At 54.2% G+C, this 21,949-nt stretch overlaps 2 protein-coding genes across 2 annotated transcripts; one reads left to right on the top strand and one right to left on the bottom strand.

The window, feature by feature from the left end:
- Positions 1 to 7,201: 7,201 nt before the first annotated feature.
- SGCA (sarcoglycan alpha) lies at positions 7,202 to 21,701 on the top strand. Its single transcript, XM_006166205.2, has 11 exons — positions 7,202 to 7,239; positions 7,509 to 7,561; positions 9,735 to 9,854; positions 9,946 to 10,100; positions 10,318 to 10,390; positions 10,792 to 10,990; positions 11,765 to 11,927; positions 12,797 to 13,005; positions 13,224 to 13,250; positions 21,032 to 21,224; positions 21,518 to 21,701. Exons 1-10 carry the CDS (start codon positions 7,202 to 7,204, stop codon positions 21,210 to 21,212), a joined length of 1,218 nt encoding a protein of 405 aa, XP_006166267.1. The 3' UTR covers positions 21,213 to 21,224; positions 21,518 to 21,701.
- Positions 14,653 to 15,502, bottom strand: LOC102469567 (spermatid-specific linker histone H1-like protein). The gene has a single exon (XM_006166189.3). It carries the CDS (start codon positions 15,245 to 15,247, stop codon positions 14,738 to 14,740), a length of 510 nt encoding a protein of 169 aa, XP_006166251.1. The 5' UTR covers positions 15,248 to 15,502; the 3' UTR covers positions 14,653 to 14,737.
- Positions 21,702 to 21,949: the final 248 nt, after the last annotated feature.

Genomic DNA, 21,949 nt, shown 5'->3' on the forward strand with positions numbered 1-21,949 from the left:
ATCATTAAGTCCAGCTCCCTGCCTCCAAGCTGGTTCTCCTCCTTGCAGGGAAGAAATCCTCTGGAGCTGGAAGGGGAAAATGAGAGCGCTCGTGGCCTTGAGTCCCTTCCTGCGTCGCCCGCTCTAACGCCGCGCTCAGCACGCACGGCTGACGCGCTTCCCAGGCCCGGGGCGGGGCGCTCTGCTGCCATCCCACCCCCACCCTGCTCCTCCCCAACATTGCGCAGGCGCAGGGCTAAGGCAGGACCCGGCGAGCGCGCCCTCTCGTGGCCCACTGGCCGAGTCGCACCCTTTGTTGTTGCTGGGGGCGGTGAAGAGGATGGGGAGAAAGATGTGGGTGGAGTCTGGGAGGCAGATACGGGAATCTGATCACAATGACAAGAATCCCTTTCCTTTGTCCCTCATGCCAACGTATAACCCCCCTGTATAGATACAGAGGGAGAAAATACGGCCCACAGAGACCAACTACTTAGGGAGACAGGTTCACAGAGACTGAAGTGGAATGAGGCAGAGTTGGGGAGACGATGCATTCATGTATTCATTTGTTCATTCACCCAACAGTCACCGTGATGGAGAGCGACTGGGACAAAGGACCAGGCGGATTAAGTGTAGGCACGATGGGCAGAGCGGGTAGAAAGCCGGGGAGATGGATACGGATGGCAAAGGGCAGGCCTGAAGTAGACAAGAGGAGCAAAACTGAGCTTGCAGAGATAAGGTTGAGAGAGACAGAGATGGAGAGACCCCCTAGGTCCCGGGTTCCCCCAGACGGATGCTTCTACTGGTGAGGCAAGATAGAGAGCTAAAGTGGGGACAGCCTGAAGGATATTAGTTGGCAATTAAGTATGCTCAAGCCATAAATTAATAATTTAGAAAAAGCTAGCTGCTCATGATTGGAAGATACTAGGGAATCAACATATTATTTTGAAACGAGGAAATACAGGAAAATAATCAAACATCTATCCTGTTTTGTGACATATGAATTGCATCACTCAGTAACCAAATTGTGAGTGAAGGACAGTTTCCCTGTCTTGAATTATTCCAGCTAGTGAAGGAAGAAGTGATAAAAAAAAAATGTTTTTAATTTATTCATTTTAATTTGACCAGAGAGACAGAGAGAGAGAGAGATGGAAAGTGAGAAAGCAAGTCACCAGGTCCAGGACTCGAACCGTGGTCCGCCATATGGGAGTGTCCAGCACCTTAGCCACCATGCTACTAGCTGGTTCCAGAAGTGATCAAATTTGAATCTCATCATTTTTCCCCCATTGTCGACTTTTATTTATTTATTTACTTACTTACTTAAAGTTGCTATAGGGCACACGTGCTTGCTGGAAAGAGAGAGGGAAAGTGAGAAGTCACTCCCTTACCCCCACCCCCCCAAGATGTGATGGCCACACCACAATCCCTTCTCCTCCATTCTCCTCTCAGGATGTTGGGCATGCATGCACACATGCCCCGTGTGTTTCTCATGTCACCAGATCCAGGACATGAGCTTCAGAGTCAACCATGTGGGATCCAGCCTCCTTAACCATCACACCACTGGCTGGCCCTGGATCTCATCGTTGTGTAAAAGAGAACAATAATGACAATAAAGCTGGTGGCTGAAGCACTGACACTGCTATCACAGATATGCATGAGGAATGTCCTGATGTGAGAACACCAGCACCTATTTTTGTGTGTGTGTGTGTGTTTTGTTTTGTTTGTTTGTTTGTTTGTTTGTTTATTTGTTTTGAGAGATTTTGGGCGCATGCACTCACTGAAGACACAGAGACAGAAAGGGAGAAATCACCCCCTAGGGATAGGGCCATGCCACAATCCCTTCTCCATTTTCTTCTCGGGATTTTGGGCATGCACGCACACAAGCTCAGCATGAGTTTCAAGCTGCCCGGTCTGGGACTTGAACGGCAGTCCACTATGTGGGAGTCCAGCAACGTAACCATTACATCATCTCCTGGTCCCTATGAAGTGATCCGAAGAAAACTAAATGGAAACCTGATGATGTTTCTCCATCCAATTATTATAATTTACAGGAAATAAAAAGGTACAGCAAATACAGGTCTAAGGAACATGTTCAAGATCACCATGGACGGGGCCAGCAGGTAGTGGTTAAGGTGCTGGACTCCCACGTGGCCAACCATAGTTCAAACCCTAGACCTGGTGGCTTGCTTTCTCACTTTATCTCTCTGCCGCTCTCTGGTGACCACATGTGTCCTGTAGAAATTTATTTTTAAAGAATTATTTTATTTAACTTTATTTATTATTATTATCATTATTATTTTCCAGTTTCATCAGAGAGAGACAGAGAGAGAGAGGAAGTGAGAAAGCAAGCCACCAGGTCCGAGACTTGAACCATGGCTGGCCATGTGGGAGTCCAGTGCCTTTAACCACCATGCCCCTTGCCGGCCCCTCTGTAGAAAATTTTTAAAAAAGGAAAAAAAGAGATAAATAATTCTTTAAAAAGAAAGATCATGGAGATGCAATCAGCAAAGTCAGGACTGAAAACTGCAGGACAAATGACCTGGTTCCTTCAAGAAAAAGAAGCAAGGGGGAGAAAAGAAGGAAAGAAGAAAGGAATGAGAGAGAAAGGGACGGAGAGAGAGAACAAGAGGTGGGTCGGGGACCACAGACCTGACTTGCTTTAAGAGACCTGCTGATCAGTTCTAATGTGTGCACTTTATTTTTGGAGCCCAATCCATACAAATACATTACCAAAGGGAAAAAAAAAAGACATTTATGGGAAATTGAAAATTTGAACACTGGAAGTTTGATACTAGTAAATTCTTTTTCTGCTAAAGGGTGCATGTACAATCCAGAAAGAGGGAGATGAGAAAGCACCCCCATGGGAATGATTATACCAATTTCTTCTCCATCTCTCCTTCCTTTTGGGATTTTTGAACATGCACACGCATGCACTCGGTGTGTTTCTTACGCTGCTAGGTCCAGGGCTTACACCGCGTGGTAGGCCGTGCGAGATCCTGCTGCCTTAACCATCAGGCAACCCAGTCAGTCCAATACATTCTTGACTATGTTAGTAACTATGTTATGTGCTTATGCTAAAAAGAGTCATTATCTTTTTTTTTTTTTTTTTTTTGAGAGGTTTTTGCTATAGGGTACGTGCGCTCGCCAGACAGACAGAGAGAAACATAGAGACAGAAAGCGAGAAATCACCCCCCCAGGGGGGATGGTCACGCCACAATCCCTTCTCCTCCGTTCTCCTCTCGGGATCTTGGGCATGCATGCACACGCGCCCAGCGTGAGTTTTAAGCCACCGGGTCCGGGACGCGAACCATGGTCGACTACGTGGGAGTCCAGCGACATAGCCATTACACTAACTGCTGGTTCCCCAAGAGTCATTATCTTTTAAAGACACATGCAGATGAAATTCAAAAGGAAGGGGAGGTTGGGCTAGGGTATAAGTGTGATAAGCAGTGAGTTGACACTGAAGCTGGATGAGTACATGGGCTGCCCCCCTCATCCTACCCCAGGCCCCTGCGTGTTACAGCAGCAGGTTGCAGTCTAGACGCATCTGAGATGGAGAGCTCCTCTAGTAGCCCAGGGGCCCAGGCAGGCTCTCTGGGGGAAATGGGGGAAGGTGGGGAGACCAGAGAGGGAAGTGGCAGCAGCTCTTCCACTGAGGAGGGCTGGCCTGTGTGGGCCTGGCCATGTGGGTACAGGCATTGCTACCTTCAGACAGCTGAGGGTGTGAGTGGGTGGCTCCAAAAATAGCAGGGGAGGCAGAGGGGAGGGCGGGAGTCAAGTGGAGATGCTCAATGGCTGAGGCCTGGGCAGCTGCCCAAGCTGGCACCTCCGCATCTGCCCCCTCCCCCCGCCCCCCTCAAGGGACGGAGAGAGAGAACAAGAGGTGGGTCGGGGACCACAGACCTGACTTGCTTTAAGAGACCTGCTGATCAGTTCTAATGTGTGCACTTTATTTTTGGAGCCCAATCCATACAAATACATTACCAAAGGGAAAAAAAAAAGACATTTATGGGAAATTGAAAATTTGAACACTGGAAGTTTGATACTAGTAAATTCTTTTTCTGCTAAAGGGTGCATGTACAATCCAGAAAGAGGGAGATGAGAAAGCACCCCCATGGGAATGATTATACCAATTTCTTCTCCATCTCTCCTTCCTTTTGGGATTTTTGAACATGCACACGCATGCACTCGGTGTGTTTCTTACGCTGCTAGGTCCAGGGCTTACACCGCGTGGTAGGCCGTGCGAGATCCTGCTGCCTTAACCATCAGGCAACCCAGTCAGTCCAATACATTCTTGACTATGTTAGTAACTATGTTATGTGCTTATGCTAAAAAGAGTCATTATCTTTTTTTTTTTTTTTTTTTTTGAGAGGTTTTTGCTATAGGGTACGTGCGCTCGCCAGACAGACAGAGAGAAACATAGAGACAGAAAGCGAGAAATCACCCCCCCAGGGGGGATGGTCACGCCACAATCCCTTCTCCTCCGTTCTCCTCTCGGGATCTTGGGCATGCATGCACACGCGCCCAGCGTGAGTTTTAAGCCACCGGGTCCGGGACGCGAACCATGGTCGACTACGTGGGAGTCCAGCGACATAGCCATTACACTAACTGCTGGTTCCCCAAGAGTCATTATCTTTTAAAGACACATGCAGATGAAATTCAAAAGGAAGGGGAGGTTGGGCTAGGGTATAAGTGTGATAAGCAGTGAGTTGACACTGAAGCTGGATGAGTACATGGGCTGACCCCCTCATCCTACCCCAGGCCCCTGCGTGTTACAGCAGCAGGTTGCAGTCTAGACGCATCTGAGATGGAGAGCTCCTCTAGTAGCCCAGGGGCCCAGGCAGGCTCTCTGGGGGAAATGGGGGAAGGTGGGGAGACCAGAGAGGGAAGTGGCAGCAGCTCTTCCACTGAGGAGGGCTGGCCTGTGTGGGCCTGGCCATGTGGGTACAGGCATTGCTACCTTCAGACAGCTGAGGGTGTGAGTGGGTGGCTCCAAAAATAGCAGGGGAGGCAGAGGGGAGGGCGGGAGTCAAGTGGAGATGCTCAATGGCTGAGGCCTGGGCAGCTGCCCAAGCTGGCACCTCCGCATCTGCCCCCTCCCCCCGCCGCCCTCCCCTGAGCCCTCTGGCTCTCCCGGTGTCTCCAGAACCTTCCTTTCTCTCTCCGTGTATCCCTGAGGAGGCAGAGAGATGCCACGGTGGTTCTAAGACACACATTGCCCTGCCTGAGAGCCCCAGTGGATGCTGACTCTGGAATCTGGTGCCTCTCCAGGGCTGGGTAGGACGGTCAGGTGGAAGGAGAGGGAGTGAGAGAGAAAGGGACAAGGACAAACCTGTGCAGCAGTCACCCTAGTTTACAGGCCACCACTCTCCCCCGTAGGGCCAGCCCGGGGCAACCTGCACATCCTTACCTGGGACGTCTTGTGCTGGGAGTGAAATGGGCACCACCTTTCATTCTGAGGCCCTAGGAGCGTTCTCACACAGGCACCAAGGACTTGGGAACCTGGGTAGCCATGGGTCCTCGCGTCTTCAAGGCACCTGGGGAGAGTCCCTCTGCCTGCTCTGAGCAGGAGGCCAGGGAAAGTAGGGCCGCCCGCCCCCTTCACACCTGGACCCAAGTCCTTTGGCAGATGCAGGAAGGAGGGGAGTGGCACCTTGCCAGCCAGTGCATTTGGGCGCAAGTGACTGAGGCAGGCACTGAGCGAAACACACACTCACCTTGCAGCTGCACGGCCTTGAGAAGGTTCCCCTGTGCCTCCGTTTTATCATCTGTAAATAACACCCGCCTCATGGCACTGCTGTGGGGATGGAAAGAACTGACTAATTGTTTTCCCCTAGTTTTTTGTTATAGGGCATGTGCGCTCATTGGACAGAGACAGAAAGAGAGGAAAAGTGAGAAATCATCGGGAGGGGGGGGGACCAGTAGTTAGCGTAATGGCTATGTCGCTGGACTCCCATGTAGTTGACCGCGGTTCACGTCCTGGACCCAGTGGCTTAAAAAAAACTCACGCCAGGCGCGTGTGCATGCATGCCCAGGATCCCAAGAGGAGAATGAAGGAGAAGGGATTGCGGCATGACCATCCCCCCTGGGGGGTGATTTCTAGCTTTCTGTCTCTCTGTCTCTCTCTGTCTGTCTGGCGCGAGCACACGCGCCCTATGGCAAAAAAAACCCTCTCCAAAATAAAAAAGAAATCATCCTCCAGGGAAGATGGCCACACCACAATCCTTTCTCCTCCATTCTCTCAGGATTTCAGGCACACTAGGCGTGATTTCAAGCCACCCATCCAAGACTCGAACTGCAGATTCAGTCATGTGGGATCTAGCTCCTCAACCACCACGGCGCCTGCTGGCCTCTTTTTTGTTTGTCTTTAAAGGACTGGTCTATGTAAATCCAGGCAAGACCTTGGGCCCAGCTGCTGCAGGCAGGGTTAGCTGCTTTGCCCACTAGCCTGCACACTCTGCGGGGCAGGGCTTAGTCCTCAGCATCCCCAGTGCCTGCCAGCTGGTAGGTATCAAATGTGTGTGCTGCATTCATTATGTGGGGGATTCCTGACAATGAACCAACAGGCAATCACTGTTTGTGGATTGGGGCTTGTGGAAATCAAAAGCTAGAAAGTGCATGTGAGTTCCTCAAGCCCAGATCTCCAGTTTGTGGCCAAGGTAGGGCTCCGGCCTGGGTCTGCAGGCTTCCAAGCCCATGCGCTAAGCCCTGATCTGTGAGCCAGAGAAGGCACCTGTCCCTACCTGGCTGGGCTGTCCAGGGCTCGCTCTCGTCCCAGGAGTGCTCGGTCTGGGATTAAGAGCTGAGTGGGTGGGCACCTGTGTTTGCTGTCCAGGAGGCTGCCCGCCCCCTACAGCTACTAATTGCCAGCCTTGCACCAGGTCCAGGGATACGAAGATAAGAAGACCCTAGTCTCTGAGGAGTTCGGAGCACCTTCACCACCCTACGTGGCTGGGTTGCTGCCAGGGCTAAAGGGACACCAGCTCAGCCCAGGAGAACAGAGGAGGTCAGAAAGATTTCAGAGGAGGGGACGTCTGTGCCTCGTCTTGAAAGGTGACCGGAAGTGTACTGCCTGGAAGAGGCAGGCAGAGAACTCCAGGCAGAGGGAAGGTCTTAGGCAAGGACCTGGAGATTTCAGGGAGCTTATGGAGGTTGGGAAGAGCTGAACCAGGCTGGGAGGAGCCTAGGAGTAGAGGGAGGTGGGCAGAGGGGGATTCCGGGCAAGATGGCCAGGCATAGGAAGAGCCTCCACACCACCTGGAGGTGAGCTGGGGGCACCTGGGCAATGGGAGCCCTAGGGTTGGGAGGAGGACTGAGATTGTAGGGTCAGTGGCTCAGACCGTGGCCACCAGGAGAGCAGGGCTGGAGGGACGCCGGGTGTGAGCATGGTGGCCGCCAGGATTCCTGGATTCAGGGCCTGCTCTGGGCAGCGAGGAGGGTGCCTGGCTGAAACGGCCCCAGCTGCTCTGGGACACTCCCCGTTCCACCCTCCAGGCCTCCCTCCTCCCTGCCCCTGTCTCTGTCACTCACAGGGGCGGGCCGGGCTGGGGCCCGGCCACACTAATCTGGATTCCTCTCCTTTTGGGCAAGTTGGGGCCTTCGTGTGGGGGAGGCTCGGTGTGGGGGGGTATGACTGGCGGGGGGGATGAGATGGAAATATGGAGAGCCTTTAGGAGAGAGGTCTGGTGGGTGAGGCAGAGGCCGAAGGGCTTCAGGGGTGCAAGGTATAAATGTCACTGCAGGCAGGGGCTGCAGGGAAGGGGCAGGGAGCTGGACTCGGGGAGGTAAGGATGGGAGCTCTGGGGTCCTGACGTGTTTTGGCAGGCCCAGAGGGTCGTGGGCCCTTTAATGCGCCGACCGGGCTCTGCTTCTGCCCGGGCCCAGGCTAAATTTGGCCCTGAGAGGGAGGGTGGGAGGGCCTGGCCAGGGCCTCTGGTCTTCTGGGCTCAGGACCCCCTCGCTCTGCTTTTGCTGGCCTCTAGTGCAGCCCCACTCCTTCCTGTACTGCAGGGGAGGCAGCTGGGGTCCCGGCTCAGAATGGGGATCCCTCCTCCTCTGCAGGCTCCTTCCCCTCCCCCTGCCCTCCCCTCTCAGACACAGCATGTGCTTTTCCAAGCCCTTGACACACGCTACACACATACACAAAACACATGCACATGCTCCATACGTACCACACACACATCATATACACACACCACACCCCTACACACACACCACACTATACACACACACCACACACACATCACATGCACGTACCACACACCACACATATATCACATGCACGTACCACACACACATCACATACACATACCACACATATATCACATACATGTACCACACATATATCATATACACACCACACCACACCCCACACCCCACATACTACACACACCACACACTACACACCACACACACACATAACATACACACACCACACTATACACACACACCACACACATCACATATACATGCCACACACATATCATACACACACCACACACACCACACTATACACACACACCACACACATCACATATACATGCCACACACATATCATACACACACCACACACACCACACTATACACACATGCCACACATATATCACATGCACGTACCACACACATCCCATATACATACCACACACCACACATATATCACATGCATGTACCACACACGTATCATATACACACACCACACCTCCCCACACACACCTCACATACTACACACACCACACATCACATACTACACATACCACACACACATAACATACACACACCACACTATACACATACCACACACACCACACACATCACATATACATGCCACACACATATCATACACACACCACACACACCACACACACCACACCACACCACACACACTACACACACATACCACACACATCACATGCACACAGCACACACACACCACACACACACATACCACACACCACACACACGTCATACACACACCACGCTATACACACACACCACACATACATCACATACACATACCACACACATATCATACACACACTCCCCACAAACCCCACACACACCCCACACACAGTGCACACCCACACCACACACACACCACACCACACACACATGCCACACACACATCACATACATACAGCACACACACCACACACACCACACACATATCATACACATATACACCACTCATACCACACACACACCCCTCCCAGCCAAATACCAGTCCTCACCCCCTGTGGCCCCCAGTGGGACCCTAAAATGAGGAGTGGAAAGGTCTTTGTGGGAGAGGCCCTCTCATGAGTCCATAAAAGAGAAGCCTGCGTCTTGTCACCAATTAAAATGGCAACAGAGGTGGGGACCAGCAGATGGTGTGATAGTTAAGTCGCTGGACTCCCATGACCAGGACTGGAGTCCCAGACAGGGTGGCTTAAAACTCACGCCTGGCACATGTACGTGCATGTCCCAAATCCCTAGAGAATGGAAAAGAAGGGATTGCAGTATGGCCATCCCCACTGGAGGGTGATTTCTTGCTTTCTGTCTCTCTGTCTCTCTGTCTGTCCAGCCAGTGCACACTCCCTATAGCAAAAATCTCTAAACAAACAAACAAAAGGCAACAGAGCCTCCCTACCCATTCCTTGTCCCTGTCGCTGGAAGTCAGCAAAGGGTCCCCTTCCAAGGGACACTGAGGACTCGGACAGGGTGGGGAAGGGAGATTTGCTCTGCCCAGGACCTGCGTGTTTGGAACCATGGTGTCCCCACAGGTCTCCTGGCAGGGCTGGGGGCCACGGAGGCCCAGCAGACAACCCTGCACCCACTCGTGGGCCGTGTCTTTGTGCACACCTTGGACCACGCCACCTTCCTGCGCCTTCCAGAGCATGTTGGTGAGAGGGCCTCATGGGCACCCAGTGGGCTGGGGTGTGCCTTGCTGGGGCTCCTCCCAGGCCTCCAGTCCCCTCCCCTCTCTTCCACCAGCTGTGCCACCCACCGTGAGCATCACCTACCAGGCCCACCTCCAGGGACGCCCAGACCTGCCTCGGTGGCTCCGCTACACTCAGCGCAGCCCCCAGCAACCTGGCTTCCTCTACGGCACGGCCACCCCAGAAGATCGTGGGCGCCAGGTCATCGAGGTGCCAGCAGGGACTCGCAGGAACTCATGGGGGCGGGGCAATATGGCCTCCCGGGAGCGGACCTGACAGCCGGGATTGGTGCTCGTTCTCACTCATTTACATATAATTTACATAGCTCTAATTGGCAGCAGTGCCTCAGTCCTCTCCGGCCCTGCCCTGCCGCTCAGGTCCTCCCCCTACCCTCCAGTCCCACTTCTCAGCTCTCTTCATTCCCCAGGTCACTGCCTACAATCGGGACAGCTTTGACACCACTCGGCAGAAGCTGGTGCTATTGATTGAGGATCCAGAAGGTACCTCCGACCCACAACCCTCCCCTATCAATGCCAGCTCAGGGACTTCTGCCCTGGAAGGGGAAGCTGGCTGTGAAAGGGAGAGGCTTGAAGAGTGGTGGGGAGCAGGACATCCTGGAAAGTCTGGGGGGAAAGAATATTTATAAAGTTTCCAGGAACGGGTGCTGGACTGGGATTCCAGGCTCTGGAGTTGCTTAGTGGGGTGCCCTGTGGACAGACTGTAGGCAAGTCTTTGAGGCTGTGGGTTTGGGGGAGGGCATCTGGGGCCTGCGTTATATACGGAGAGCTGGGGGGCAGGAAGGGGTGTGAGGGGATGTGGGGAGGAGCTCAGGGGAGGGTCCAGGGCGGTGGGGGGTGAGCTGAAGCTGGGGGTAGCTGAGGTGCCCACCTGCCTGTCCTAGGCCCCCTGCTGCCATATCAAGCTGAGTTCCTGGTGCGCAGTCATGATGTGGAGGAGGTGCTGCCTTTGACACCTCAAAGCCGCTTCCTCACAGCTTTGGGGGGGCTCTGGGAACCAGGGGAGCTGCAGCTGCTCAACATCACTTCTGCCTTGGACCGTGGGGGCCGTGTCCCCCTTCCTATTGAGGGCCGCAAGGAAGGGTAGGCAAACCCAAGAGGGCTTCCTGAAAAAGGAGGAGCAACTTGTCTTTTGTTTAGGTGGTGGGCCTAGAAAAGAGGTGTCCCTAATTCCCAGGTGGAACTTTTCCCCTTTGCACACCCTTGTCACGCCCATCCATACCCCCCCCCCCCAAGCTTCATGACACTGTCCTCTCCCCTCCAGTCACCATTCATATTCTTCTTGTCCTTCCTGGGCCCAGACCTTCATTACCCTGTGCCTCATGAGGAATAAAGATCCATCCACCTGGGCTGGCTCCGTGGCCTGGTGGTTAGAGCAGCAGGATCCTGTATGGCCAACTGCATGGTTCCAGTCCCATACCCGGCAGCTCGAAAAACACGCTGAGTGCTGGTCCTACATGCCCACATCCCCACGGGAAGGAAGGTGGAGAAGGGATTGTGGTGTGACCATTTCCCATGGGGGTATTTTCTCCTCTGTCTCTCTCTGGTGAGTGTACATGCACTCCATCAAAAAAGAAAAAAAAGATGAAGATTTATTCATCAAAGAACATTCCTGGGGAAGAGGCCCCCCGAAAGAGTGAGGTGCTCTGTATATTTACCCGAACCCCAGATCCTGGGGTGGGGGTGTGACCTCTCCTGCCAGGCCTCAGCATTCACTTCTGCTGACTCTGCCTCCCAGTCCACACCCTCCATCCCACCCCTGGACCACGGCCCACTTCAGGACAGCTTTGACCCCACTGGGCAGGCCGGTGCCAGGGGGTCACACGCTCTGCTGACGGAGCTTCTCTCTGGGCCCAGGGTATACATCCAGGCGGGCTCTACCACGCCCTTCTCTACCTGCCTGAAGATGGTGGCGTCCCCCGACAGCCACGCCCGCTGTGCCCAGGGCCAGCCTCCGCTTCTCTCCTGCTACGACACCCTGGCACCCCACTTCCGCGTTGACTGGTGCAATGTGTCCCTGGTGAGGAGGGACCCTGCCTCCAGGGGAGGGGGCGAGGCACAGCCCCGTCGCAGTCCCTTTCCTCCTCGTCCACGGCTTCCCTCTCCAGGCTAGTTGGTCAGCTCAGTCCAGTTCTTGTTCAGGAATGCGCACACACGCCCTGAAATTCTACCCACTCACACAAGAGGGCGACAGAGTCTGCCGTCCGCAATGGGGTCTCCAACCGTCCAGCCCACGGGCGCTCCCCGCTTTCCCTGCCTCTGCGTGATGCTCTACGTCCCTCTAAGGCGCCACATGGCAAACTCACCTGCCGTAAGGAGTAGGTAGCTTTCCACGTTATGAACCCAAGATGCTCATTACGTCTTTGGGTCTTAAGCAGAGGTACGTAGGGGCCTAGAGAGCCTGACAACCCAGGATGGAGCTGCTGGCATGTTCTGTTCCTGTAAATGACCACGGGACTCATGCAGGGCCACACAGCCAGCGACTGGTAATCGACAAGTCTTGAGCTCTTGCTCCGTGCTAGGTACTTTAAATCACGTGATATCCCCATGACCACCCGAGGAGCAGGCACACTGTTATTCTGCTTCTGTGGGTGAGGAAACTGGGACCCGTACGGTAAGCGCTCCCAGCTGAGCCCTTGTCTGAGCCCGAGTCAGACCTTAGAGCTTGCGCTAACCAGTGCACAGTCCTGCCCCCCTTAGCATCTGTCTCTCCCAGCTCCTTGCCCAGTGCTTGTCCTGCTGGGTCACCTCGCTGGGGGATGCAGGAGGGAGGAAATGCCGGGGTTGCACAGGGTGAGAGGTATAATGTCCTGGAAGCCCTGCGTGTCCTGGAGGGGTGGGCTGTGTCCAGCCAGCCACCCCTGGGTCAGCCCCGGGTGCTCTGTGCAGGTGGATAAATCAGTTCCGGAGCCTGCGGATGAGGTGCCCACCCCAGGTGACGGGATCCTGGAGCACGACCCGTTCTTCTGCCCACCCACCGAGGCCACAGCTCGGGACTTCCTGGCGGATGCCCTGGTCACCTTGCTGGTGCCTCTGCTGGTGGCCCTGCTGCTCACGCTGCTGCTGGCCTATATCATGTGCTGCCGGCGGGAGGGACGGTGAGCGTGGGGTCGGAGGGCAGGGAGGGCACCGGCGGGACTTGTGCTACCTGGGGACAGACCCCTCAGGGAGAGGGCCCTCAGCCTGGAAAGGCGTGTGGGCCCCTTTCCCGGGCAGCTCGGGGCCTGGTGCTGGGGGAGGTTGTGGGTGACTGTACACACCCCAGACCCGGGGGGTAGCAGCCAGACTGGGGCTGACTCTCCCTCCTTTTCCGCAGGCTGAAGAGAGACCTGGCCACCTCTGAGTGAGTAGAGGAAGCTAGGGGCTGGGTGGGAGTCCCGCTAGTGGGTCAAGCTGGATCGCCCAGCCTCCATGAGCAGCACAGATGAACCCAGTTCCCTCCCGAGAAGGGAGCCGCCCTGACCTCTGGGCTGGCTGCGTGCTAGCCTGACCTTGCCTGGCTGTGCCATTACGGTTTGGTCTCCATAGAAGGGCCAGCTGTGGGGCCCAGCAGGTGGCATAATGGTTACATTGCTGGACGTCCACATAGTTGACTGTGGTTCAAATCCCAGATCTGATGGCTTAAAACTCACACTGGGCATGTGCGTGTGTGTGCGCAAGATCCCAAGAGGAGAATGGAGAAGGGATCGCAGCGTGGCCATCCCCCCTAGGGGGTGATTTCTCGCTTTCTGTCTCTCTGGTGAGCACACACCCCCTATAGCAAAAAATCTCTCTGAAAAACAAAACAGAAAAAAAGAAGGACCTGCTGTGGCATAAGGGGAGGGCGCACTGCTGCCCCTCCAGGGAAACGAACCTGAGAAGCAACCAGAGGCCCCTCTCGGTGTACACCCCCCCCCCCCCAAGAATAAGAAGTCGCATAATTGAGGCCAGCAAGTGGCATGATTGTTAAAGTGCTGGGCTCCCACATGGCCGACCATGGTTCAAGTCCTGGATCTAGAAGCTTGAAACTCTTGCAGGATACATGTGTATGCATGCCCAAAGTCCCAGGAGGAGAAGGGATTGTGGTGTGGCCATCCTCCCAGGAGATGAGTTCTCGCTTTCCCTCTCACTCTCTCTTTCTGGTAAATGCGTGCGCCCTATGGCAAAAACCTTATAACATTTTTTTTAAAAGGTCACATACTGGGACCAGCAGTTAGCATAATGGCTATGTCGCTGGACTCCCATGTAGTCGATCGCGGTTCGCGTCCCGGACTCGGTGGCTTAAAACTCATGCCGGGTTGGAACCAGCAGTTAGCGTAATGGCTATGTCGCTGGACTCCCACGTAGTCGACCGTGGTTCGAGTCCCAGACCTGGCGGCTTAAAACTCACGCCGGGGGCGTATGTGTGCGTGCCCAAGATCCCAAGAGGAGAATGGAGGAGAAGGGATTGCGGCGTGACCATCCCCCCTGGGGGGTGATTTCTCCCTTCCTGTCTCTCTGTCTGTCTGTCTGGCGAGCGCACGCGCCCTATAGCAAAAAAAAAAAAAAAAAAAGGTCACATACTTCCTCCATTACCCTCTGGCTCAGGTTCCCCACCTGAGGTGGTGAGGTTGGACTAGCTGATGTCTGTGAGTGAGTGAATCCTGCCAGCGCTTCCAACCCCTCACACTCTTATTTTGCCCAGCTGCCCCCTACCCATGGCTTCACTCTCCTCTGTACCCTCTCCCTTTCCCACCTCCTAAACCACAGACTCTAGGAGGCAGGAGTGAAATTACTTAGGCCCCTTTTATTTTCAGTGCACTGAGCCTGCGGAGGGCCTGGCACCCCTACCCAGTGGCCTGGCCTGCCTCATTAACTGTGGTGGCTTTTGGCCCCCCTGCGGACCCCCTTGAAGAGCTGCTTATGCCCCTGTCTGGAGCCCAGTAGCGACCCGTGCTGCCCAGGCTGTCGCTGCCGCCGCCGCTGTCTCTTGGCCTTGAGGTTGGTCTTGGAGGCCCGCTTCTTGCCCAGGCGGAAGGAGCCTAAGGCCCCCTTGCCAGTCACCTGCTTGAGCACGCCCTTGTCCACCAGCCTCTTGAGCACTTGCTTGAAGCGCCAGGCGTTGCGGGACATGTCGTAGCCCGTGGCGATGACAGCCTTCTTCAGGGTGGCCAGAGATATGCGGTCGTGTGCCGCCTTGTCTGCCATCGCCCTCAGGATCACCTTGGACATGCTGGGCTTCCGGTGGGCTTTGGGACGGGGGCGGAGCGCAGTCTCACTGTTGCCGGGGACCCCCGATGCGCTGGCCTGCTGGCTCTCGTTCATGGCAGCCTTCGAGGCCGAGGGTGCAAGTGGGGGCACTAGTACAGAGTCTTTCTGCATCTCTCCCTGGGGTGAGCGAAGGGAGCTGGGTGTGAGGACCTCCAGGGTGGCAGCTGAGGCGCCCCTGGGCTGCTCCTCAGTGGGTAGGGAGGTGCGTCCCAGCTCCTGGTTCCCTCAGAAGCTTCTTTGTAGGACTCCAGCCCACACCTTCCCCTGCGTGGCCAGAGGGAGGACCAAGGGTGATCGCTCACGCCTGGCCTCAGCAGACTGGTGTGTGGGTGCAGAGGGTGGCAAGGTTATCTCTGTGGTAACCTCAGGGGCACATTGTGAGGCTACCAGAATCCTGCAGGGGTCACAGTGGGCTCATTGTTCCCTCCTGAGAGGGTGCGGCAGGAGGTGCCAGCTGAGGAGGGCACCTGACCTGCCAGGTGCCCTGCGGAGGAGGGCTGTGGCTGTGTGGGCCAGATGTGTGGGCTCATACGGTGTGTGCACATGTGTGTCTGCACAAGCTTGAGCCAACGTCAGGGTGCTCTGAGACCCCAGTTTCAAACCCATTGTTTTGACACCCTCCCCCCAACCCCGTCTCCACCCACTGGGTCTTTGAGCCTCTATATCAAAGAGTACAAACTTTTTTCTTTCTTTCTTTCTTTTTTTGGGGGGAGGTTTTTGCTATAGGGTGCGTGCGCTTGCCAGAAAGATAGAGACAGAGAGACATAGAGACAGAAAGCGAGAAATCACCCCCCGCCCCCCAGAGGGGATGGCCATGCCACAATCCCTTCTCCTCCATTCTCCTCTCAGGATCTTGAGCACGCACACATGTGCACCCAACGTGAGTTTAAGCTACTGAGTTCGGGACTCAAACCGCAATCGACTACATAGGAGTCCAGCAACGTGGCCATTATGCCAACTTCTGGTTCTGAGGAGTACAAACTTTTAAACGTTGTAATTATACCAACATTTATGACTTTTTATGGGGAATATATTGTGTCATTGGAAAAGTTATGGTGCATTTTTGCCTAGAAAAACATAGAAAATGCGTCATGACTTTTCAGATGACCCAATATTTCCCAGAGTGAACAGAAATGAAATTCCTTGAACTGTACAAGCTCATTTAATTCCTTGAGCCACTTTCTATACAAGGGAGTTAAAAGGTTGGGGCCAGCAGGTGGCATGGTGGTTAAGGCACTGGACTCCCACATGGCTGACCGTGGTTTAAGTCCTGGACCTGGCGGCCTTCTCTCTCTCTCTCTCTCTCTCATGAGCACATGAGCCTTATCGCAAACTAAAAAATAATAACGATGAATAAAAGTAAATAAATGATTCTTTCAAAAAAAGTTAAAAGGCGCTTGCTTTTCTTGTCTTTCTTTGTTTCTCTCTTTCTTCCCAGAGAGTACTCGCAGAGATAGATGGGGAGAGAGAGAGAGAGAAAGCTCCCATTAATGGGTGTGGCCATGCCACGATCCCTTTTCCATTTCTCCATCCTGTCAGAATTTGGGGCATACAAGTACATGCACTGGAATGTTCTCAAGCAGCCAGGGCTAGGATTTGAGCTGCAGTCAGTCGTGGAACCTGGCTCCCTTAGCCATTAGGCTACAGAGTCCACCTACGCTGGTTTATTTCTTTCTATTTTCGTTTTATAGATGCTCCCCCATTGAGATCAATGGTTTTCCATGTAAATTTCACAAAGAGGATTTGATCCTTCAATTTTGGGGGGCCGTGCCACATTCGATTAATTACATCTACTGCCATTATGGATGCTTTTTGTACCGATATTCCTGTCATGTCTAGCTTTCCTGGGTCAATTCTGTAGTTCTGATGTCAGAAAGATCTGCTTCCTCCATCCATTTGGAATCGATAACCAATTTTACCCCTGTTTAATGTTGGTCTCTGTTTGCATTTTGTGTTGATTTCTTTTTTCTTTCTTTCTTTTTTCTTTTTTTTTGAGAAGTTTTCACTATAGGGCGTGTGCACTCGCCAGACAGACAGAGAGAGACATAGAGACAGAAAGCGAGAAATCACCCCCCAGAGGGGATGGTCACGCCACAATCCTTTCTCCTCCATTCTCCTCTCAGCATCTTGGGCACGCACGCACACGCGCCCGGCGTGAGTTTTAAGCCACCGGGTCGACTACGTGGGAGTCCAGTGACATAGCCATTATGCTAACTGCTGGTTCCCTTTTCTTCTTCTTTTCTTCGAGATTTTTGTTATAGGGTGCATGTGCTCACCGGAGAGACAGAGAAAGTTAGAGAGACAGCGAGAAATCACCCACCGAGGGGATGGCCACGCCGCAATCCCTTCTCCTCTCAGGATTTTGGGCATGCACGCACATGCTCCTGGCATGAGTTTCAAGCTACCAGGTCTGGGACTCAGACTGACCACGTGGGAGTCCAGTGCTTTAACCGCTGTGCCATCAGCTGGCCCCTGTGTTCATTTATTTCTACAAAATCCAATTTTTTCAATGTGTTCAGTGTCTGCCATTTTTCACGTTATCCACAAATTGTGATTCTGCTGGCTTTTTAATTTTTTAATTTGCTATAGGGCATATGTGCTCACATATGAGAGATGGGGAGAGAGAGAGAGAGAGAGAGAACGATAAAAATAGAAAGCACCCCCCCCCAGGGGGAATAACCACACCACAGTCCTTTCTCCTCCATCCTCCTCTTGAGATTGTGGGCCTGCACCAACCCAAGTCTAGCACATTTCTCAAGCCACCGGGCCCAGGACTTGAACTGCACAGTCAGCCATGTGGGATTTAGCTGCTTTGACCCCCATGCCACTGACTGACCTGCCTGTCTTTCACCTGCCACAGACTTCACTACTCACAAGGTCCTCCTCCAGGCCCCATGACTTTCCTGCGGGTGTGTGTGCCAGAATCCGTGGTTGGTGGGGAGGGTGTGGGTGAGCCCTGGGGCCGCATGTGTGTGCATGCGCATGGGAATGTGTGCCCACATGCGGATGTGGGAGGACTACGGAGGAGACACTGGAGGGTCTGGCTCTTGCTCTTGCTCTAGAAAAGCATCCCAGAGCATTTTTCACATGTGTGTTGCTGGAGCGACGAGACCGGGAGCGGAGCTGGGTGTGGGAAGGGGCCCAGCGTCTAGGCCCTGCCCCCACCGAGGGCACCATCGGCCTGGCTCTCTTGATCACGTCATCCACATACTTCTCCCTCTTTGTCTCTCCTTCTCCTCTTGCCTGGGAATGGAAACTGTATTTTGGACAATTCGGCTTGCGGAATTCCAGACTCAACAGCTTATCTTGACTGGCCCCTGGTCTTAGCTGGCGACCCACGTCTTCCTGTTGGCCAGGCAGGAGGTCTGACTCCTGGGCAGAGCGGGGTGGCCCACTCAGGCTGAAACCATTGTAGGAGGTCTTTCTTGTAGTGTAACTGCTCAGGTTCTGACTGGAGTCCATGCCCACCACATGAGACTTGGACGTGGGTGGGAATCACTTCCCCTCCTTGTTCTGACAAGGGGCCCAGTTCCTCTAAGAAAAGCAATGATGGGACCAGCAGATGGCGTAATGGTTACATTGCTGGACTCCCACTTAGCCCGGTTGGAGTCCCGGACCCAGTGGCTTAAACTCATGCTGGGCACGTGTACATGCATGCCCAAGATTCTGAGAGGAGAATGGAGGAGAAGAGATTGTGGTGTGGCTATTTCTTGCTTTCTGTCTCTCTGGTGAGCACATGTGCCCTATAGCAAAAATCTCTCCAAAAAAAAAAAAGAAAGAAAGAAGGAAAAAGAAAAGAAAACTGATTATTGAGCACAGTGGGTAAGCACCATGCTTAGGGAGCCAGATCCCAGGCAGACACAGTTCAGGTATCAGTCCCAGCAGATTAAAGAACATGGAGGGCACCGTGCGTGTGTGCTCAGGGTCCTCACAGGAGGGAGACGTGGGGGAAAAAGATTGTGGTGTGACCTCGCCCCACTGGAGGTCACTTTCTCTCTCTCTCCTCCTCTGGCAATTAAAAACACAAAAGAGGGGCCATAAGGTAGTGTAGTGGCTATGGTGCTGGACTCCCACGTGGTTGACTATGGTTTGAGTCCCAGACCCAGTGGCTTGAAACTCACACCATGTATACACGTGCCCAGAATCCGGAGAGGAGAATGGAGGAGAAGGAATTGCTCGTAGCCATCCTCCTTGGAGTGGTGGTGGTGGGGGTGATTTCTTGCTTTCTGTTTCTCTGTCTCTCTTTGTCCCTCTGGCCAGCACACATATCCTATAGTAAAAATCTATTAAAAACAAAAAAAAAGAAAAAGAAAAGAAAAGAAAGAAGGAAAGCCATTAAAAAAAGTTTATTTCTTCCATAAGTCACACACACACACACACACACACACACACACACACACTGAGACAGTACTCCTAAAAGGATCGTGGCATTGCACTCCCCACCAGCCCCAGTCAGCCATGGATCATGGGCACATACGCCTGGTGATCTAGGGGAGGTCTCTGAAACCTTCCCATGTGGGATGGCCTCACGTAGCACTGCCTTTTCCCACCGTGCCACTGTCCAGCTCCCAGAAAACCAATCCTTCCTGTTTATAACGAAGAATCCCTGCTTCGTCTGACCCTGTGACCAGGTAGTCTGGGCAAATGTCTCTGGGCTGGACCAACAGAATGGTTGGGTTTGGAAAGAGACTTGGGCACACCCTTCCACTGGCGGCCAAGTTCATTAGTAGGTAGCTTGTCATAAAATAACACCGAGGATAATCATCGTTACTGAACGCTCCTCGTGATAATAGCTACCACTTGCTGCAAGCTTACCAGGAGCTTAAATGCTTCTCCTCATTGAATTCATACAATAATCACTACAGTCAAGAGAACTGAGGCACAGAGAGGTTAAGTACTTTGCTCACAGTCACACAGCCTGCCAGCAATGGAAGTCAGGTTCAAACCCAAAGCAATCATTCATGCTCACCTGCCGTGCTACCCTGCCTGTCAGAAGGAACCAAAGCTTGCCCTGGGCAGCAGAAAGCAAGCCCAGGAGAATGTCCAATGAGAAAAGGCTCTGCCCCTTGAGGAGGAGCTCAAGCTCGAGCTCAGGAAGGACGGTGCTGCTGGGATTTCCAGCCCCTGCAGAGTGTACAGCAGTGTCAGGCTTCAAAGAGCCCCGATGGGTAAAGGAGACAGGGAGGGAGACTGTGTTGGGGGCAGGCTAGGAGGGGCTGGGAGGGAGTCTGGGTACCAGGAGCAGAGGGTGACCCGAGAAGCCGTGAGCTGAGATGCCTATGCCTGGCAGGACGTGGGAGGGGTGTTTCTGGGACAGGACACAGCTCAGGCAAAGGCTAGGAAGTTAGAAAAGATCAAGGGAAAGCTAGGCTTGCCAGACCAACACAGGGCTGGGGAGGGCTGGGGGAGGGGACTGAGTGCTGGAAGGGACCAGGAGGCTCATTTGGAATGTACGAAGGCAGAACCTCAAGCCCAGCAGCGCTGGCCTCTGGGAGTCCGTATCCAAGTCCCGTATCGTGTGCGTACCATGTTCTGGAACCGTGTAAACACCAGCCACATTCTCTTGATTCATCTTCACAGCGCTCCCAGGAAGTAGGTATTTCTATCTTCATTTTGCAGTTGAGAAAACTGAGGCCCAGAGTGGTTAACCAACCGGCCAAGGACACACAGCTCCGGATCCAAGCTGCCCGCACCCAGAGCCCATCCTCAGTCACTGGGCATTGTGCAGGCACCAGAGAACTTCCTGTTTGTCCCCCCACCTGCATCATGTGTTGGAGCCCCCCTCCCCCAGAAGTGGTAGGGGAGATTATGGGGTGACTCAGAGGAAGTGCCAGGCTGGACCCATGGTGGGGGGGCTGGTTCCTAGAGCTGACGATGCCCTGGTTCTGCCCCCAGCATCCAGATGGTCCACCACTGCACCATCCACGGGAACACGGAGGAGCTGCGGCAGATGGCGGCCAGCCGCGAGGTGCCCCGGCCGCTCTCCACCTTGCCCATGTTCAACGTGCGCACAGGCGAGCGGCTGCCTCCCCGCGTGGACAGCGCCCAGGTGCCCCTCACCCTGGACCAGCACTGAGGGCCCTGCCAGGTGGGTCTGGCTGGCCATGCCGCCTCACTTCCGGGAACCAAGTGGCTTCTGGCTCAAGTCCGGGGCAGTGGTAGGGTGCGAGGGAGGTCAGGGGAAGGGGTACGTGGACCTACCCGGCCTGCTGAAGTGGCTGGGCGGGGGTGTCTGGGGGTGCCAGGGCTGTGCCAGTGTAGGGCAAGGGGCTTGGGATGGGGAGGCAGGAGAACCAGGGTCTGGCCCTCTCAGCCCTCCACTGTCTCCCCTGTGCTGTTCCAGTCCCCTGGCCTCAGCCTCCCTTCTCTCTCTCCACTCAGAGAGCAGCTGCAACCCAGGCCACGGCTCGCCTGCTGATTCGGCTCCGGCTCCGGCTCCAGCTCCGGCCCCACTGGCCCCAGGCTCTGAATAGGCAGAGAGATGGGGCGCAGTGGGGTGAGGGTGTCGCTGTCAGGACCCACAGAATAAATGTGCGCTGCTCTGAATAAATACATCGCCACCAGTGCTTCCCTCTCTGCAGCCGTCTGCAGTCCTTGCTGCCAGGGGCTTGCCCTCTGGACTCTTGGCACTCTGCGGGTTTCTCACATCCTCTGGGAGAGAGAAAGCCCTGCCGTGGGCAGCCTTGCATGAACCCAAACACGAGGGCTTACTACTGGGTTCTTATACCCGTGTTATAGACCGGGAAACTGAGGCCTGGGGAGAGTAAGTGACTTGCTCCAGGTCACCGAGCAAGCAAGTGGCAGAGCGTGGAT

The sequence above is a fragment of the Tupaia chinensis genome, unplaced genomic scaffold (genome assembly GCF_000334495.1).
Source record: "Tupaia chinensis unplaced genomic scaffold, TupChi_1.0 Scaffold144171_2, whole genome shotgun sequence".
Classification (NCBI taxonomy): domain Eukaryota; kingdom Metazoa; phylum Chordata; class Mammalia; order Scandentia; family Tupaiidae; genus Tupaia; species Tupaia belangeri.

What these genes read in the sequence shown, in the direction of transcription:
- LOC102469567 (XM_006166189.3), bottom strand. Translation starts at nt 15,247, where the DNA reads ATGCAGAAAGACTCTGTACTAGTGCCCCCACTTGCACCCTCGGCCTCG.
- SGCA (XM_006166205.2), top strand. Translation starts at nt 7,202, where the DNA reads ATGGCCAGGCATAGGAAGAGCCTCCACACCACCTGGAG. An exon ending in ATTGATTGAGGATCCAGAAG is followed by an intron (nt 10,391 to 10,791) that starts GTACCTCCGACC and finishes TGCCTGTCCTAG; the next exon opens with GCCCCCTGCTGCCATATCAA. An exon ending in TGCTGCCGGCGGGAGGGACG is followed by an intron (nt 13,006 to 13,223) that starts GTGAGCGTGGGG and finishes CCTTTTCCGCAG; the next exon opens with GCTGAAGAGAGACCTGGCCA.